Source organism: Phalacrocorax aristotelis, chromosome 3, assembly GCF_949628215.1.
Source record: "Phalacrocorax aristotelis chromosome 3, bGulAri2.1, whole genome shotgun sequence".
NCBI classification, from domain to species: domain Eukaryota; kingdom Metazoa; phylum Chordata; class Aves; order Suliformes; family Phalacrocoracidae; genus Phalacrocorax; species Phalacrocorax aristotelis.
The window spans coordinates 121,165,585-121,185,122 of NC_134278.1; the positions used below are offsets into that span (position 1 = coordinate 121,165,585).

The 19,538-nt window shown below is 42.0% G+C and overlaps 2 protein-coding genes across 9 annotated transcripts in view; one reads left to right on the forward strand and one right to left on the reverse strand.

Annotated features, from left to right (window-relative positions):
* Positions 1-5,318, forward strand: part of AKT3 (AKT serine/threonine kinase 3) — a 153,397-nt gene extending 148,079 nt beyond the window's left edge. For all 3 annotated transcript variants that reach the window (XM_075089395.1, XM_075089394.1, XM_075089396.1), the window contains exons 13-14: positions 2,164-2,266; positions 5,100-5,318. In XM_075089395.1, coding sequence (XP_074945496.1) covers positions 2,164-2,266; positions 5,100-5,185 — 189 coding nt within the window. In that variant the 3' untranslated portion in view covers positions 5,186-5,318. The remainder of the gene's footprint in view (positions 1-2,163; positions 2,267-5,099) is intronic.
* Positions 5,319-11,501: 6,183 nt separating this feature from the next.
* Positions 11,502-19,538, reverse strand: part of SDCCAG8 (SHH signaling and ciliogenesis regulator SDCCAG8) — a 115,727-nt gene continuing 107,690 nt past the window's right edge. For 5 of the 6 annotated variants that reach the window (XM_075089391.1, XM_075089389.1, XM_075089387.1 and 2 more), the window contains 3 exons: positions 18,519-18,645; positions 16,490-16,572; positions 11,502-11,854 (listed from right to left, as the gene is read on the reverse strand). In XM_075089391.1, coding sequence (XP_074945492.1) covers positions 16,522-16,572; positions 18,519-18,645 — 178 coding nt within the window. In that variant the 3' untranslated portion in view covers positions 11,502-11,854; positions 16,490-16,521. Of the gene's footprint in view, positions 11,855-16,489; positions 16,586-18,518; positions 18,646-19,538 lie in introns of those variants that run through there. The other variant, XM_075089393.1, reaches the window with a different exon arrangement.

Consider the following 19,538-nt stretch of genomic DNA (forward strand, 5'->3'; position numbering starts at 1 on the left):
TGCTTAGAGTTAGCTCCTTAAGCATTTATCCTACACTGCCCAAAAGTTTTACGCCAAATACCCCTCTGCCATTGTATGTTTATCATTCAGGAAAATGTAAGGGAAAAATGAATTTAGTTCTGCAAAAGTATTAATCAGATTTATTGTACCATTTTAAGTATATGTGATAGATTTATTTTTGCTTAGTAATTGCTTGGACTGTTACTGAAGATTTGGATCAGATAAAATAGAGCTCTTAGTATATACTCAAAAGGGCAAATAAACTGTTGCAGGGAGAAAAGAGTCAATTTGTTGAGTGAAGGGTAACGCTGAAGGACTTGCAGGTGTATCTGGGGAGGGATGGCGGCAGAATCTGGTCTCACGTCCAAAGAACCACCCAGCATTCTGCTGTGGTTCTCGTATTGCAGGGTACAGTGAAGGTGTCTTTCTCCAGCTAACGTGGCTTTCACATTACCAGCTGTCACTGTAATACATCCTATGTGAGATGAGAAACATGAAGAGAACTGGGTGGCAGTTTTCAACCTGGGTTTGGAAACAGTGGGAATTTGTGTGTGCATTTGGAAGGGTGATAAAGAACAGAGGCAGTTTTTTGTGTGAGTGTATGCACCTATACACGCTTTTGTTTAGAGTTTTTTTGCCGTTGTCTTGCTGTTTAAGTGCCCCGTTTATGCACTTTACCACATTTCCATCTTTTATGTCTCATCCCAAACTGTAAAGTATTAGGAATTAATAATTTTCTGGATAGAGATCTACTGTGAAGAGCATCTTGTTGAAAGACATCTTTCTTTGGCTGGTTGTGCAGCACTACAGACTTCCACAGCCCAGTCCTCATAGGGCAGGCTAGCTTTTGTTTTGTTTTGTTTTGGATGGCTCTGTTAGTGTATTGTGTAGTCTCCTTTGGTTTGCGCTGACATCCAGAGCTGCTTCTAACATTCACCAGTTCATGCAGATCTCTTCAAGCTGTAAGAAAAAAAAAATAAAATCTTGTTCATCAAACTCAGAAAAATAACGAAGATTCTTACTATTTTAAAAAATTACCATAAAAAAGAAGAGTTTCTGCAACGTACATCATGTATCATAAATTGTGTCTAGTGCGTTGAACTCGGTGAGGGGAGGGGGTGTTTAACAGCAGTTCCGCTTCCTTTGCTGTGGGTTAAATGAACAAGCTAATTGTTTGGTGTTGATGTTCTGGAGTTGAGGAGAGAGATAACATGAAACTGGTGAAAAACCACATACAAGCTCTGATAATATCAGTGAGCCATAATGTAACTTGTTATATAGAAAGTGTATGGATTTCTCTATCTCCAGGGTATGTATTTTAAATTGCATGTTAGGAGGTACCACCAAAGGGCTCCAAGGTACAACCCAAAACCTTGTCACCCCCTACATTTACAGTGTCATGCGCACTAAACTGCTGTATCGTTTTGGAGTGCCGCCGTGCAGCGTGATGTTCCGTACTGAATATGCCTTCCAGTTAAAGTCTGGCCTGTAGGTGGTTGCTCTGGAGGGGAAGGTGGACAGCAAGGCTGGTTCAAAAGCGGGGCAAGGAAGTCCTGTCTGTGCGCTGTGAGCAAATACTGATGATTTGCTGTTGCGAAATACCTCACTCTACTGTGAAAGCAGTAGGCAGGATTAGAGCCAGCGACTCATGTAAGCATGAACTGGCCTTTTTTCAAATATTAGATTTATTTTCACATTCACATAATTTCTTCTAAAGGTAAGTTCAGATGTAGGCCTTAACCCTGCAAAAAGAAAAAAAAGCATCCTGCTTCGTATGCTCTCTGTGCAGTTCTTTTTGCCTTAGCTGCTTTATACCATCCAGCTGTGGCAAAGTACCTGGAGGTGCCTTTGCCTGACATCTGTGTGGGTGATTAGAATGGCCTGAAGAGTTTCCAGGTAATTGTCTTTATGCAGCTCAATTTATTTGCAAGTCATGTGAGAGTGATACTTGGAATTTAGCCGTGTTGTGCTCATAGCTAGATTCTGAGCTAATATTTTTGAGATTGACTCCGATGGCTTCTGTCTCTTACTAGAAGTTAGAGACTCAGCTGCCTCTCCACTCATTTGATCTGGGTGAGGGATAAAGAACTAACTTGTTTTCCTGCTAGCAATGTGGCTGGTTTCAGGTCCAGTAATTTCGTTTTGTTTCTCAATCCCTTTCAGCTTGTACCTCCTTTTAAACCTCAAGTGACATCTGAGACAGACACCAGGTATTTTGATGAAGAATTTACAGCTCAGACCATTACAATAACGCCGCCTGAAAAATGTAAGTCAGAAATTATGCATAAGCATAACTTTAAAATAATCAGTTTATAATAAAGCACTACATAAGGCTTTTTTTGTTTGTTTTAATGGAAAAGCTATTCTCACTATTACTAACAAAAATCTTCATATAGAAATGTGTAAGAGTAACTCTCAATGACAGTGTTCTTTTAAAGAAGGAGTAATTACAACGCTTAGAATATTCTATAACTCTGGGTTGTGTTTTGGGGGTGGTTTTGGTGTGGGTTTTTTGTTTTGTTTTACTTCATTTGGTTGGGTTTTTTATATTGTTTTTGTTTTGTTTTTATTTCTTTTAAATAAGAGGAAGCACCGGCTTCAAATGTTTGCTGGCTGGCAGTCAGGGTCCCAGTTCAGCAAAGTAACAGGAACATGGACCCTGCTTTAAGCATGTGGACACTGGTAGTGGCTTCAGTGGGTTGTCTAAGTTTAGTGAGCTAGGCATATTTTAAAATACTTTGAAAACCAAAAGAAAAAAAAAGAAAAGAGCTGCCAGAGTCAAGTGGATGTCTCTTGTGTAGGTATTAATTACCTGAAATTTCCTATCAAGCCCTGTGCTTCAGCAGAGCTCTTAAAGACGTTATTAATGTAGATGTAACCGCTGCAATGGGCCTTGCACAGAGTTTCTTTGTTGGAGTGAATGTAATTTCACCACAGTTTGTATTTTTGTCCTCTTCTGCTACACACATAAGAATCACGATCTGGTCAGCCAAGCTAGGGCTTAACCGAGTAACTTACTAAGCCAGAGCAGTTAAAATCTTGCTGCTGAGTTCTTGTGTGAATTTCCTTCCTAAGTGGGATTTTTTTTTTTTTTTTTTTTTAAATTGGTGGATGGGAAATGAGGATCACAAAGGTAGACAATAAAGGCTCTAGTTAAGGATGATTTCATAGAGACAGCTCATTTTTTTGGTGTTTTAGGATTGCCAGGTTTAGCTGCAGTTTTGTTGGTATACAGATCTGGAGCATTTTCGGTTTTGCATTTTTAGTGTTTGAACACAGCCATTTAAGTGATTTCAAGTCTTCCTGCTGTGAAAAAAATAACCTTTTCTTCTCCCATCTATCTCAATAAGAATTTGTTCATGTTTTGAACAAGTTTTGCTAAAATTTGGATTAACTTGCGGTCTGTTGATTCGATATCATGAAGTCCTGATTTCTTGAAACTCCATATATGTAATATAATTTATCCATTGAAGGTTGAAGAAATACAGCATATGTGTATGCTTCAGCTTTAAATGTACTGAATTCAGAGCAGGTGATCGGTACCAACGCAGGGAAATGACCTACCTGCCCAAATTACCAAACCTCTGCCTCTGGTAATGGCCTGGCTGCTGCAGCGTGAAACTGAGCACAGGCTGCAACCCCACCCCAGTCGTAAGAATAACAAAATGAGGAGAATGAGCAGCAGCAATGCAGAGATCAGCTGCTGCGTTGCTGATGTGGGGAGCCCTCCCAGAGAGCTGGCAGGGCTGCCTCACCTGAAGCTGCAGCAAGTAGCATCACCAGCAGCAGAAAGGTGAATTTTCTCGTGTGTGAGGTAGATCTGGAAAACTCCTGCCATTTTTAGTGAACTGCAGTGGTTCAAGGACTCCACAGGGTTTTCCCTTCTCTGGGTATTGCAACAGGAAATGATTTTTAATTATTTTTCTTCTAAAATTTACAAGTAATTGTATTATCTACAATACGGCATCACTTCTGCCTGATGTGATTATGCAAAAGTGGGTTAAAATGTGTTTTGGGGATGGAGGGTTGGTAACTGCATATCAGAAAGTTACTGCTGAGCTAAAGATCTTTCATAGTTAGAGTAGTAATTTTTTATAACGTTTAGGCCAGTTATTTACATATCAAAGTTTTACAGTCACACAAAGTGAATATTGAAACTATAGCTTGTATCTAAGGTAAACTGTTAGCAAAACAAGCAAGCTCTGTACATTAAACTGATTTAATTTGACAGTGTAAAAGGGAGACTGTGTGAAGCTGCAGAACTGAGAGGTGCTGTTGAAGTCAAGCAGCCTAATCATAGCAATTGCTCAAACCTCTAGTTTTCATATGCAGAAAATATGAAGATACAGAAGATCTATAATTCTAAAAAGTTGCATATAAATACCCTGTTAGAATAACAGTTTCAACAGGAGTCTTTAAGGATAAGCACTCTTAAAATAATCCATGTGAGAATGTAGATCTAAATTCTCGGAGTTAGGCAACATCTGGTGCCTGGTTTCCATTGGCACTGCAGGAATTATGTAAATAAAAATATTTATGAATTTGGCTTAGTCTGTGTTTCCTCTGATCCCAGTAAATACTGTAAAAATAAATAGTTTAGTAACAAATAATATGTAAGAATTGAAACACACAGAACCTGCAGTTCATTCTGTAGTTGTTTTTCCTTTTAACTCCCTTCAAAGTGGAGGAATATTTAAATATATCTGCAGTAAGATTATAATTTCCTGAACTCATCTTAAGAAACAATGGAAACTGGCTGCTGCGGTCAGCAACTGGCTTCTGTGCTACCAGAAGCTAGATGTGCTGGCATGGTTTGGTTTGCCTAGAATGGGTAATAATGATTGAAGTTCTCAGGTGATAGCCATAATAAAACCAACCAACCAGCCAACCTACCCTGAAAGAAGTGGTGACTTATGGAAAGGATAGCCTTTCAGTGAGCATCATTCTACGGTATGAGCATAAGCTTCCGTGAATGAAGTCTTACTCCAGCTTGAGCCTTGGACTTCAGCATTGAACCCTGAAAGATGTGCTGCATATCAGGTGAATAATAAAATTTGGTTGCAAGCATAATGACATTTTGACCTTCTCCCTTAATACAGATGACGAGGACGGTATGGACTGCATGGACAATGAGAGGCGGCCGCATTTCCCCCAGTTTTCCTACTCTGCAAGTGGACGAGAATAACTATTTTGTTCTGCTGCTTCACTGTCATCTTAGGTTTATCACTGAAAATGATTCCTGAACATCACCACCAGTACTAGATACTATTTAAGATAGCAGGGGCACTTTCAGAGACCGTTCCAAATTGAACAAGTTTCTCTCCCAAACCTACCTAAAATCCATTTTGGTTTTGCATGAAATACGAGATTTTCCCTATTATGCTCTCCTGCTGTTGCCGCTGCCCACAGTCTCAGTATAATAGCAACGTCAAGAAGTTACTAACAGTTTCTTTGAAGGTAGATGACTTGACTTCAGCGTTGTACACTTTGTGCGCGAGGAGTCATCTATTTTTCCTCACAGTGGAGGCTAAACAAAAAACATGTTGGTCCAGCTTATCTTCTTCCAGAAGATGAATCAAAATTGTAATTAGTCTGAAAAGACTAGTCTATAAGATTTTCTTGCATCTGTTTGTGCTGGTTAGAACAAGGAACCGTAGGGGTGGTGATGTACATATGCAAGGTTTTTGTTAGGCATATCATTACTTGAAGCAGGTCTCTGTCATTAACATCTGGCTGGAATTTGTTTGGGAAATGCTTGAGAGAAGGACTTAAACTGTTGATATATATAAATATATATATATATATTATTTTTTAATTACTGTTGGATACTACAGAAGAAGCAGAAGGGCTGGGCTCACCCAGCCTGCCACTTAGAACTTCCAGGTTCATGTGCAATCATGGAGAATTGAACATTATACATACAAGAAATGAAGGCGTAAAAGCAGCAGTTGAAGTTGTTTAAGGGGTCTTATAATTTGCACCAGATAACATCTTTCTCATGCTTTTCCTTTTCTTTCATGGTATACATCACCTCTGATGGCTGAAGAATGTAGACAGGCATAATGGTATTGCTTTTCACCAAAATGTGTGCACCAAGGTAAACAGGTGTTTGCCTTACTTGTTTTTATTTTGAGTTTGTGAATTAGCTTTTTCTCCAGGTGTTTAACTCTAAATATTTTTTTTTTTTTTTTTTTGGTTATACTGCGGTAGTATTTATTTTTAGAGATAAGGTTTGTATGTGTCATGTTTGCAAATGCTGCTACATCTTAGATAGAACAGGCTTATAGCAGTTAATTTTGTAATATATGGAAGGACTGTACAAGCTGAAGGGAATAATGCACTTTTCTCCCATGTGGAAATTTTAACAAGGCTCTGAAATTGTACATACTGCTTAGAATCAGATTTTTGTGAATGAAAATACTGTTTTTTTTAATTGTTTGGCAGTGGAGTTGAGGGTTCCAGCTGCATGTGCCAGAGGGTTAAAAACAGACAAAAAAGCTACATCTTGTGCTCCATTGAGGATAAACGTAATGTAAGAGCCTGACAGCACAACAGAAAATTTCTGTTCTATATGAAGGAATTGCATTTGAACACGAGACCACAGTGATTACAAGAAAAGCACTTTATTTTAATAATTAAAGTAGTAAATTTCTGGGATCGGCCGTTCTCCAGGAAGGTTTGCCCTCAACCACGAGAGTCCCAAAACCCGGCATGTTACATGTAACTGTGGTACCTGATTGACTGAATTTAAAACATCACGAGAAACGCTCCACTGATAAGAAAACGTCTTTCCATTTCCGAAGATCTGTATCTAACAGAATGTGTGCATGAACTTTAGCTTTGATCTTCAGCAATGATAATCTTAATAATAAACCCTTTGGTGCTAGGAGTCGGGACAGTACGCGGTGCAGTGACAGCGTGCACGCACCCTTGCTAGCGACATCCGAAAACCCTGACTCCATGGGATTATCATTGGAAGTATCTCTGTGTTCGGATCTTGTTAGCTCCCACGAAGACTGTGATATCGCAGAGTATTACTGGTTGCGTTGTGTGAATGAGTAGGTGAGTCTGAAAGGAGAGATGTCCCTACGCAGATGCCTTAGCCTCTTGATGTGGGAAGCTGAGCGCCCTAGCACGAAGCCCACTGCTGGCAGTGCGTGTGCTGGGACGGTCAAGGGGTAGACGGGCATTTTAGCAAGGCAGCTAAAGACGCAGACTAATTTAGACAATTTTTCGTGTTTCGTGTTTTATCTTTAGTGAAGAATGGATAATCAGTCAGAAATATATCATGATGTATATTCTAACTACGTAGAATCTCATTCTGTCACCTTGTAACACTAAACACACGTAGAGGTTATCCCTCTATGGAGAGAGAGGAGCACAGCGAATGCGCCGCAGGTCTGTTCTGCACCGGTAGTGTAGAGGTGTCTACACTGCCACAGCGAGCAAGTGACGGAAATAACCGAGTACTTAATAGTCGGGCATTAATTAGTTCTCTGCAAAGGCCTCGTACTTACAGACTAGAACTATGGTGATTCGAAATCTATGTTACATGCCTGTGTTTCTTCCCCTATGTTTTCGGCTTGTAATAGCAATAAGTTTCTTGATACAGGGCACCTCTAGCTACCATCTGCTGGCGCCGTGCCTCTGGCCGGCCGTTCCTCGCCTGCAGAAGCAGCCCTGTGGTTAGCTCACCGTCGCGTAGCTAGTTCGAATGCGGTTAGCAGTAAATGTCTGTCAGTGAATTATTTGAGAACCTTTTAAGACTTCACTTTGCATGGTATTGTCTGCCTTCCAAGACATCGTTGATCAAGTTTATGCTACAGAGGGAGTCAGCGGCCGCTTGGTGCTGCCCTGGGTTGGGGGGTTCGCTCTCTTGCCAGTGTTAGAAAGAGGTGAAAGATGAACGGGCGAGCGCTGCCGAGAGAAGCTTTGGAAGCTCTTCTTTTGCCGTTGGGCGTTGTGGTCGGCTTTGGGTGGGAGGTGGTGGCTGTTACCTGGGCGAGCGTTTCGAGCACAGTACATTTCAGGCTTTGACTCCAGCTTGTACTGACTTCCATGACGTACAGTATGCCCTCTTGTACTGCAGCCATCTCGGAGGAAATAGGTCCTTTCTGTTTGGATTTTGGCAGTTTTGCACACAGCTTCGCTTTCCACACTAATCCATCTTCCAGTACATTCCTGTTGCTTAAAGAACGTTTATTCCAGTATTGTTTTAAGTTTTTTTTCCATCTTTACTTGCGGCTTCTTAAAGCTGACTGTTCTTGCAGGGGCCATGTGCTTCTCCTAGAGTACAAAAGTAAGGTCTTTCCTTACTAACTGCAGGGTCTATATATTACACCTCAATGTACACACTTTGCTGCTACTGTTTGTACTGTCTACAGTAGAATTTCCTTATCTTGCTCCTGGTAGTGCATTACAGGCAAGCATGAAATGTAAAGTATTTATTTAAATAAAAACCTCTAAATTGGTAATTGAATTACCTCCCTGTAGCTTTAGAGTTTGTGACATTTCTTGACCTTGCTAGTTCTTTCATTAGATCCATGCAAGATCTAGTCATATGGTTAAGGATATTACGCAGACACGACTATGAACCCAAGAAACCGTATTACTGTTGGTCATACTTAAACTGTTTATTTCCTTAAGTCTATGACCCACAAGGATGTGAAATAACTACAAGAAACTGTTTTTGTACACTGTACATCCTTAGTATTTTTACACGTATATGATAGGGATGCACATTATTTTCCTTCGTACAGACAGCTTAAATAAAGCACTATGTCAATCTGCTACTTCTGTGTTTTTTAATGCTAATTTGTTCTGGAGGTTTGTAAATATATATATATATATGTTCAAGCTTGCCACAAAGGACGTATTTTTTTATATCTGCACATTCCTATTAAATATCTTAGAGGATAAAATTCCTAAGTTGTTCTGTGTCAGAGAAAGAGAAACTGAAATGAGAAGGCTATATTGCAGATTACAAAAGATTTCTCGAGTTTTGGGTTAAATATTTACTTAATATTTTAAAGTAATTTTATATAGGTTAGATGTTTCAATCCTGAAATGCACAAAGAATTTACTTAATTTCTTCTTACAAGAAAATGTACATTGTTATTTTTTTATCACTGTATATATAATGATCTGTGCATGTTTAGTTACAAGTTTTATTTGCTGTGAAGTCCTAGTGGTAACTGTAACTCGCTGTGACGTATTTCGAATACTGGGTGATCAGTTTCAGCTTGTAAATTATTAAGTTACAGTATTGTCAAAAAAAAAAAAAAAGGTTTTTATGACTAAGCAAGATGTATCTGTGCTTTGGGCCCAGGCTGTTTCCGTACAGGCGCTTCACGTCAGCTCTGCGAGGTGTGTGTCACTTGTAAAAGTAAATTTGGGTTACGCTTTTCACGTAATGACAACACAGGGCTACGCTCCTGTCAGAACACCCACGATTTAAGTGATTTGTCAGCTAATGAAATTCGTAGCCTCACATCCCATAGCTAGGTAATGTGTGAGGGTAAGGAGAGGAAAACCGGGCAGGTGGGATTTGCAGGGCACCTCAGCGTGGGACACTTTGACGCCCGCAAGCTGGTCCAGGGCTGTTTGAACCAGCCGGTCAGGAGGGCTGAGTGTCCCTAAGGCAGTTGGTCATCTGGGTTTAAGCTCAATTCTCAGCCATGAACCTTTCCTGGGAATAGAGGTGCTTCATCCAGGTCTCAGGTTCGGTATGGTTTGGTTTTTTTTTTCCCCCTCTTCCCTTTTTTTCCCTCCTCTACCTTGCAGTAGGGAAGAGCAGGAGCCAGCCAGCTGTTAGGTCAGTGCCATTAGGAGGTCAGGACTCAGCTGCCGCAGGGGCAGGGCTGTCTGGCCAGGCTGCATCCCACTCTGGCTGTAGAACGCCTAGCATTTTGTGCCTAAGCAGAAGCAGGGGCAGCCGGGGAGAGCATGAAACAGGTAGACCTGGTGCTGTCTGTGCTTAATGACTAATTAATTGCTACAAAGTAGAGTAGCTGCTGGAGGGAAATTGATTCCTTCTAGACTCCCAGCAACCTAATGAATTGAGCCTACGCCTGGGATGAGTATGAAAAAACCCACCTCCTTCCAGCTGCATATACGCGCAGCCCAGGACGCTTTGTGGGAATGGCACGCGTACGTGCACACGGGTGGCCGGCGGCGGTGCGCCGCGCGCAGCCGCCAGAAGCCCCAGTAGGTGAGGCAGGTCCAGAAAGGTTGAGGGTCCAGCCGTGCCTCGGGCCGGGGCACGGCAGCTCCAGGATCTCAGTGAAGCCTAAGTGTTGGGACTGGGTGCCTGAGTTCCTTCACGTGCGTAGCCTATAGGCACTTTCTCCTACTTAAGCGCAGATTTATGCTGTGGAATAATAAAAAAATAAATTAAAAATGAAAGTTTGCAGATTCCTACATTTATAAATGTATATTCTTGCCTGTGTAACCATCTGGAAAGTAGTGACGCTTAAAGAATTGTCAGCCTGATTACTGTGGAAAACGCAGAGTTCAACTAGAGAGGACTTTTTCTTCATCAGGCTTTCTTGTCCCTGAAGACCTGAGGCCATTTTAAGCATGTTTATTGTCATACTGGTGAAGCAGTTCAGGGAGGCAGTCAGATGTGTTTGGCAGTTTAATATGGCAGGAAATTGAAATAGGGAGGAAAACCCGCTTTGATGTTAGGGCTGTACCACTAACAATCCTTAAAATACAAGGGAAGGAAAGCTTGTGTCCCACAGCAAATGGTAACTTATTGCATGTGGTGTTACTCTTATTTTCGTTACATTTTATGTGTCCGTGCTGGCTGAAGTAGCTTTATTAACGGGGAGCCTTTCTTTGTGCTTTTTTCCCCCCCTTCACTAGTGCAATTCTACAACTACACTGCAAATAATAGCAGTAGAAACTTTTTTCTGGTGTACTAAGTTTATCCTACAGTAGTTAGCAAACGATCAGATGATAAATTCTTTTTGGAACAGTCTGGTATTTGGAAAGTAACTTTTAAAAACACAAGTGTGCAGTTAACCAGAAAAAAACCCTCCAAGTGTTTTCAGTTCAATAAGCTGAAGCCAAGTTCAGCCGGTGCCCGTCCCTGAGACTGCTAAATACTTGCTGGTGGAAAAGTCTAGCAGCAGCGCACCAGTGCTGAGAGCCGGGCACCTCCCTTAAAGGCTAAGCTGTGCTAAGGGTTCCTTGAACTTAAAGGCTTTATCCAGAAATGGGTTTGAAGGTAAACCTGCCCCATGGAAATTCTTCCACATTATATGGAATATTTCTCAATCATTCTTATGCTTGTCTGGTGGATGAGTAGTTGTTGGGACTCTTACTTTTGTATTAAAGGTGACAAAAACCTTGTAAAAATAAAGTTCCCAGGTAGGTTCTGGTAATGAGTTTATCAAGAGGAGCGCAGTGTGCTTGTGCAGGACTTAGAAATGGTCCCCTTCTCCCTCCTCCCCATGAACACGCTTTCCCTTGACTTCAGAAGGCCAGAACGAGGAAAATAAGAATCCAATTAAGTTTATTGGTATTTCGCTCTGTAAATAAGACATCTATGTTCAATTATAAAAATAGATAAAAACATTTTATAAAAAATAGTACAAATTATGAATTAAGTCCATGCTACGTAATAGCTCTTAAAACTGGCTTGCAAGCCTAGTCTTTTCAGAAGAGTCTCAGCTGCCTTCCTAGGCAGCTTGGTAGGCTGGTAATGCTTCAAAATATTTATGATTCTGTAGTTCAAAACAAGTAGAAACCAGTTGCAATTAGCCAGCAAGCGAAGCGTGCCTGTTTTCTGCAGAGGTGTCTTTGGGTGAGCCTCAGACAAGCCCCGGTTCCAGCCGGGTGCAGAGCAGACCTGAAAGATAAAAGAAAGACACAGGGGTGTAAGTAGTCTGTGTCACGTTCCTTGTGTTTCTCACTTGTGTCGCTTCAGCCTGCGGGCAAGTTCTTAGAAGAGAAATACAGAAATGGTTAAGACTCTGGTAACACAATGTAAACAAGCCCCGTCTGAGCCTGCGCGTCCTGCGGGCCGGCTCTCCTCGCCCCTTTCTAAGACCAGAAGTCTTAGAGGGAGCAAGAGCAAGAGCTGTTCCATTTCTGAAAAACAGGATCTCTGTGAGCTTTAGACATCGTTCGTGTTTAGCAGTAGATAACCGAGCTCTTGTTTTGGGGCACAGCTAAGATCCTGCTCCTTCTCCTTTCTGGGAAGGAGGCAGCCGGTCTGTGCCAGAGAGCATTTCTGTGAATTGTGCGGCGCGCGTACGGGGTGGGCAGCTGCAGCAAAACAGGAAGCTGCTGCCTGGGGGCCGGGAGGAAACCACTGGTGGGGAAGGCTAAGTCACAGTTTTGAAGCTCTTGCATAGCTATTGTTTGTGCTTCCTCAGTAGCACTTCAGGGCCGAATTAAGAGCAAGACCTCAAACTGCTGGAGCTACCTAGAATTAAGGCACTGGAGTTCTAAAATTTGAATTTACGCGATGTAAATGACCTCAGAAATAAAAATAAACTGTCTGCTTTGGCTGGTTTTGCGTTAGAGGACTAAAGGGTTTTGCGCCTTTTTTCCTTAGTTGATAAGGCAATTAGGGCCAAGTTAAAAAAAGTAGAATTTATGAAGCTGCAGTTCATTAAAGAATTAATTAAAAACAATAACACAGTACCTTTTTTCCCCAAAATACATGCACAAACACCAGCTGTTACCATTGTGTCTACAACCAGTGCAAGGAAGAATGAACTACAGCCACAGAAAGCTGTAGGGCTTGAATTCCATGTCAGTGATGGGTTAGTGACAGCCAGACCTCCTCCGTGCTGCAGTAACCCTCTGTGTGCGGCCAGCATTAGAGTATAGGCCGACATTAAAAAGGCCAACCCGCCCCCTCCCAAGCACTCAGCTCCTGAAGGAGTCTCCTGGCAGTTGCTGCTCTGTGGGTGGCTTACAGCATCCCCCACCGGCCCATGCCTCTGCCTGCCCTTGGTGGCCCAGCTGATCGCCTGGCACGTTGGCCCGCTGCTGTCCCCCCGACCACTGAAGTGACTGTGCCCAGCCGTACTCCGAGGTGGCCCTCCTTTTTAGGCACCCTTTTTTCAGACAGTAGCATTTGGTACCACTGAACTCCAAACCATTTCTACCCTGGAAGTGTCATACTGCCATCAGATATGTCTCTAACTCAGAAGTTGTCATTTTCCTCTGCTTGTCACCTACAGCCACAGAAAGTGGTTCGTTAGCCCTGCCTGCACGTGCACACACCAGTTAGGTACCAATACTCCACCCCAGAGCCTCGGGGTACCTACACGTCGGTTGTCACCGCAGCTACACAGTGTTAATGCGTTGCGAGATGCTGAACCTCAGCTTGGTTGACAAAGTAGGCATTTTGCCACCTAATGACACCCAGACCTCAACTGCCTTAAAAATAAAGCGCAGTTACTGGCAGAGTCTCAGTGTACCCCACTATACAACAGCCTGGATGCTAAAGCAGTCATTTGAGCTGTGCATTTCAGCTAAAGGCACACAGATCTGTCACTCTCACGTCTGGGTCACTGGCAAATGAGTTGGTCACTGGAGAGCCAAGGGCTGGGGCCTTCCCAGTCTTAAAAAGTTTCTCTTCCTCCCACCCGTACATCGATAGTCAGTGAGCAGACCTCTGCAGCACAAATTGCTCAGGTTCCTCCCAACACTCCCTCCCCTCAGTGGCATCTGTTGTAACTGGGGGTTCTTACGTGTACAGGTTGGACGTTTCTGTAGGAGCAGAACCACAGACATCCGAATGGTTTAATTGCTGTTGACTATACTCATAATGGAGGGGAGAGGAGCCACTAGCTTCTTGTCTGGTTACAAAGCACTCGGGTGGCCTCAATCCTCATTTGCACAGCTGCAAAACCCCAGGTGGAGCTCTCAAGAAGGCCAAGCATGGCTCCTGAGCTGCTCCCCAGCTTTGCCCACTGGCAAGGCACAGCACAGGAGGTATGGGCCTCCTACAGCTGCAGAGTCACAAAAATCTGAAGAGCTAAATACTAGGTGTTGCAGCACTTGAAGTGTCATGTCAGGGCAGACATCAAGCAGAGGGCCACCTGCATCCACTCCCATTCTCTCACCTCTGACTAAACTCCATCCAAGAAGTAATGAAGACTTTCCTGTCACCTGTTTAAAAAAAACCAAAACAAACAAGAACCAAAAAACCAACAACCAACCTTACAGACACTGGGCAGAGGCACTATTTTTTGTGCATTTAGACTACATGAATAAAAAAAAGCTCTCTCCCCAGTAACCTAAGCAGTATTCAGGTCTCTGGAAGAACAGTTGAGGGCCTTGTAAGGATCAGCCTGAATCACTTCTGATGTCAGAGACGGACAAGCTACTTGTTTTCTGCACGTAAAGCTCCCCTTCTGTAACATATAATGAAAAAAAAATCCAAAAACAAAACCAAAAGCAAATGCGGCAGTTGGGATCATGTTGAGTACTGCATTTGCTGCTGGGACCTCACTGAAAATTCACCCTGGTGTAAGAAAACAGAGAAAACCACCGCTCAGGAACAGCTGTAACTCTGACAGTACCTCCCCCTGAGCGACTAGAAGGGTGAGGATGGGAATATAGGCACGGGTGAGTATATTTTAACTTCTGTTTAGAAGAAAGGCGGTCTGTTCACAGGCATGCTCCCTGTGAAAAAGACATCTGTAATGAGGGAGGAGATAGCTTTAGTGGCTCGGCCACACGGAAAGCACAGGGAGAGCATGGGTTCCTGCCAGGGAGGGGCTGGCTTGCAGGAGGAGATCTTCAGGGGGAAGGCAGAGCAGCAGCGTAGCTGGAGGTAATCCCCAAGGTCCCAGTCCTGTCGGTCTGCGCTCTCGCTTGCTCAGCTGGCCGGCAACCCCTTCCGGCAGCCGGCGTCTGTGAGGGATTATCGACTGGCACAAATACTTATTTCTGTCAAACTGGTGGACACCCGGGCAGATCCTGCAAGTGAGGAGCATCCCAGCTTTCAGAAACAGACTCGTACTGGGTGGGCAGCGCTGAGGTTTCTGGTAATCTCAGCTTGGATGTTTGTTTGCTATACTATGCATATTTGTATTTAATACCTATATAGGAGGGGAGCTAAATATCTGCCATCCTCCTGACTTGGAGCAAGTTGCAACGTGAGAGAGACTTTCAAAGGTAGAAACTCAAAACTTGAATCTTTTGACAACTTCCAAAGCGAGAGGTGTAAATCCCGTAATTAAACTTTTGACTACCTTTATGTAGGCCTGCATATGTTATGCCGTGCCACCTGTTACGTAGTAGCGTAATGGCCTGAGGCACGGCCCATGCTGTAAGGTCAGGCCACATTATCATACTGGCCCTTTTCAGCTCCATGAAAATTACAGTGTGACCATCTTCATTGTGTTGTAGGGCGGTGGCTATTCTGCAATAATACTGACCTTCTTCCAGTAATAGGCGATTTAACATTATTATTTTGAAAGCATGTAATTCACTGCTGAGAATGAGAAAGATATTTTCAAAATCTGTGGTACCAGTCTTGGTTACTGTTTCAACAAGGATGCTACCAGCCCTTCAGCTCATGTTGTCTGTAAGGGAATTTAGCATGTAGCAGGATCAGGTGCTTCGTTCATGATGACTTTTTTCATCCACTTTAAACCCCAGAATTTTCCTTACAGTGTCAAATGAGTTTTCCATGAAAAACAGACTCTCAACACACCAGAATGTAGCTGGATTTAAATATTTTTTTTTCCTGTTTCTTTCTTTTTTCCCCACACCCCAGCAAACACTAACAATAGAAATAAAAATTGCAGTGGAAGTAACCTGAGTTTTGCAAACAAATCCTGTGAAGGTTATAGGTTTGTCAGTGGTTTTTCCCCCCCCTAGGTCATCTGTATTAAAATAAATTATGCAATTTTAAAATCTAGGAATTTTAAAGTTAGGTAACTCTTACAAGGCAAAAGGAACAGCTATAACTACGTAGCTAGCAGTCCTATAACTCCAACAGCACTGCTCCAAATACAATTATTTATATAATGTTTCTTTCAACATAATAAGTTTTATGATTTATTACAAAACAAGTAGTAGCCTTTCTGAGGAAAGAGAGAGGATTCTGCTTCCTCAGAAGGAAAATACTACTCCAAAATTAACCTCTCCAAATCAGAAGACAAACACCCAGTGATTATCCAGACCAAAACGTATCTATGGTGGAATCTGAGTTCTTCTAGAAGGTCCCTCCTTTCCCTACAATTTAAATTTTTAACACTTTTTTTTTTTTTTTTTTAATTCTGTCAGGTACACCTGTCTTTGCTGTGAAGTGCTTGTCCTAAATTTTTAAGTGCTTAAAAAAACCACGAAACACCAAAAGCTCCAACAATTTCAAACCCAAAAATGTTTCAAACACTTCCTTCTCCCTTTTGTCTTGAAGTGTTTGCCAGATTCAACCCACATCTGCAAATAGTTTTAGTCCTCCTTTCCTCTCCCTCCCCTCTCTCTATATATAGGATATAGAAAAAATACCTACTTCTGCTCATTTCTCTTTATCCATCCAGGTTTTTACTTGATTCCATCTGTGTCCTGCTTGAGATCTGCATCCCATTTCTTCTCCTGAAATATGCAACTGCAGTTACTAGTGGCTTATGTTCCAAGATACAACAGCACATTTACGTTAGTGCATTTTACATCATTTTTAAAAGATTAGGTATGATTGGTTTCTCCCCTTCCTCCCCCGCCAAAAAAAAAAAAGAAAACAGTTATTATAAAGGAGAACTGTTGAACAGTACAGGAAAATGTGGAATATGATACCACTTTCACCTTTGATCAACACCAGTTCTGCGAGTGATTTTTTTTTTCATATATATTTCTACACTAACTACGTATGTCCTTCTGTAGCTAACATCTCCCATTTATGGTGAACTGTTCTTTAGTTTTCTTAAAACAATTGTCTGATATTCCAGGCAGCTCTTTTGGGCTGAATTCTGATTCCCAGAGAACCAATGTTGCTTTAAATAGCTGCAAATAGATTTTTAGGACTCATTTTGTAATAATTTTTTTATATCATTCTTCTGAGTGTTCTCAAGTTAAAAAGTATCCTCTAGAGCACAATTAACTTGTAATGAACATAAAGAAGGAAGTTTTTGCCAGTCAAGTCTTGATAGCGTATAATATTTGAATGATTTTTCCCTCTTTTGTATGATTTTTGTACTTCTGCCCAACTTCATAAAAGCATGGTCACTTCCAGATAAAATAGATTATTAATAACAAAATCCCTGTGGACCATATCAAGTCTGCTCACATTACCAAGAGTGCTTCCCTTAAAACAGAAATTTTAATTTTCTCTTCTGAACAACCACCTTCTTAAGCTATCTTAAAGAGAGAGCACTATGGCTGCCCTGAAATTTGCCAGTAGTTACTACATGCTGATAACCCTACAGTATCCTGAGCTACCAAGTTTCTCTACTACAACAGGAAATCCTGTAAAACCAAACACACTGCCATGATTAAAGGCAGAACAAAGTATGGATTTTATTCTCCTGGGTTAAAAATTTATTAAATTCTACAGCTAAAAAGCCTATGCAAAATAGTATGATTTAAATATTTTGAATTCCTAAGATGATTATGTCCTATTTAGTCCTAGGTGTGCTACCGGACTAAACTTCCTCCTCTAAATGTCTTTTGTTACCTTTTTAACAGAACTTCAGTTATCCTGGGCAAACTCACTAGTTTGCAAGTTAGAAAGCATCATGCTCTGGTTGAAATAGTTCCTTTACTTCATCACAAAACAAGGGTTTGATTACTTGACAGTTTTATTGAAAATCTCATTCTGTGCTTGTTAGTCCTTCTCTTTCTGAAACAAGTAAATGAAAGACAAAGAAAAAACCCAAACCACGCAGTCCTCTCCCTTACTTCCAAAGCACCGACTGACTAAAGAACATGGCCAAAAAAAAGAAAAGCAACAACAGCCCATGAGAAGCCACAGCTTCCTAGAGACCACTGGAAGCACGAGTCAGTCCTAGAGATGCAGTGCAGTGATTAGTGCTCAGGCAGACCGATACCATGTTCTCCATCTCATGCTTGGGTGAGTGGTCATGGAGCAGCAGGAAAGATAAATGACTTTTAAAAATTCAGGGGCAGGGGAAATCACAAGGGTGGGGGCTTAAGTCTGACAAATGTCAGCAAAAAACTCAAAAGGCACTATCAACAACAGGCTACGGTTTAAACGTTACTGCTGCTAAAGAACGGATTTCCCTCTTCTCTGAAAAAGGAACACAAAATCTTCCGATAAGAAAGCTAGGAACTGTCACCAAGGATAACTTCTGTCTTATTGTCACCTCAGAACACTTTCTTCATTTAGTTTAGGGTTAAGTGGAACCCAGGTCCAGCTACGAGTCTCCCTCCAAGCGCATGGAATTGTTTTGGGTTTTTTTGTAAGATAATGCCTAATTTAAAACAACAGCAACAAAACCCAACAGCTGAAATGAGACTGCTGGCAGCTTTCTCTGCTAAAGCTGCAGAATGATCTCCTTGGACTTTCTTTTTGTTTGGCACAGTACCTGTATTCGCAGAAACCGCACCTCTTCTGTAAGCAGCTGCTTCTCTTTGAAGAGCTGATTCTGTTTGTTGAGCAACTCCACTAACTGCTGGGCAGTGGCCTGGCAGTGCTTGTCAAGCTGCTGTAACCTGAAAAAAAAAATAGATAAAAGGGCTGCAGAGCATCTGAAGCTGGAGCTCACAGCAGAACCTTTGATGTTTGCACTGGCGGGTGCAGCTCCCAGATGACAGAGCTCAGTCGGATGGTTGGGCTGAGACTAGAGTATTATCCGAGGATGGGCATTTGATACATTTTATCTTCACGCTTTAAATAAGCATTTCTAAAGGTCTGCACTTCTCATTTAGAAGCCTTATCATGACTTGACAGTGAATTTGCTTTGCCACTAAGGAACATCAGTAAAGAACACAGGACTTATAACTGTAGCTAAGCCAGCTGTGCACTCTGTAGCTGCCTCAATAACCACCTTCCTAGCCCAGATTATAAATCCAAATACCCCAACCCCCTGACAACCTGGATCTAAAGGGACAAAAACTTTTGTTTTCTGTCCACTGCTCTTTACAGGCTGGGCAATGCCCAAAACTCGTTGCAGAACACAACATTTATTTCAAGTAAGCTTAGCATTAACTAAGCAGGTCAGCGCAGATCCTTTAACAGTGTAACAGGGGCTCCTAAGGAAGAATGTAAAGAGCCCGTCACTCCAAAGGTCATCCTCATTACGGGCTGCAAGACAGAGAGAACAAGCTGGTGGTATCAGAAGGAACACGCTGAGGCTTTTTGCTTACGCTTGAAAAACAAGCGCCTGAGTTGGGACAACACTGCTGTAAGACAGGGCAACCGCACCTTTACTTCTTTAATCACAAAACCTGGTATGGCTTTTTGCATCCCCAGGGACTGTTTCTTACTCCTGCCATGAAAAATTTAAAAAGTCCACCTGGGACCTGTAGCAAGGGATGTGAACACAAATAAGCTGGAAATTATGTTTTTACATTAAATGCATTTCACTCTTTAAATGGGAATGTCT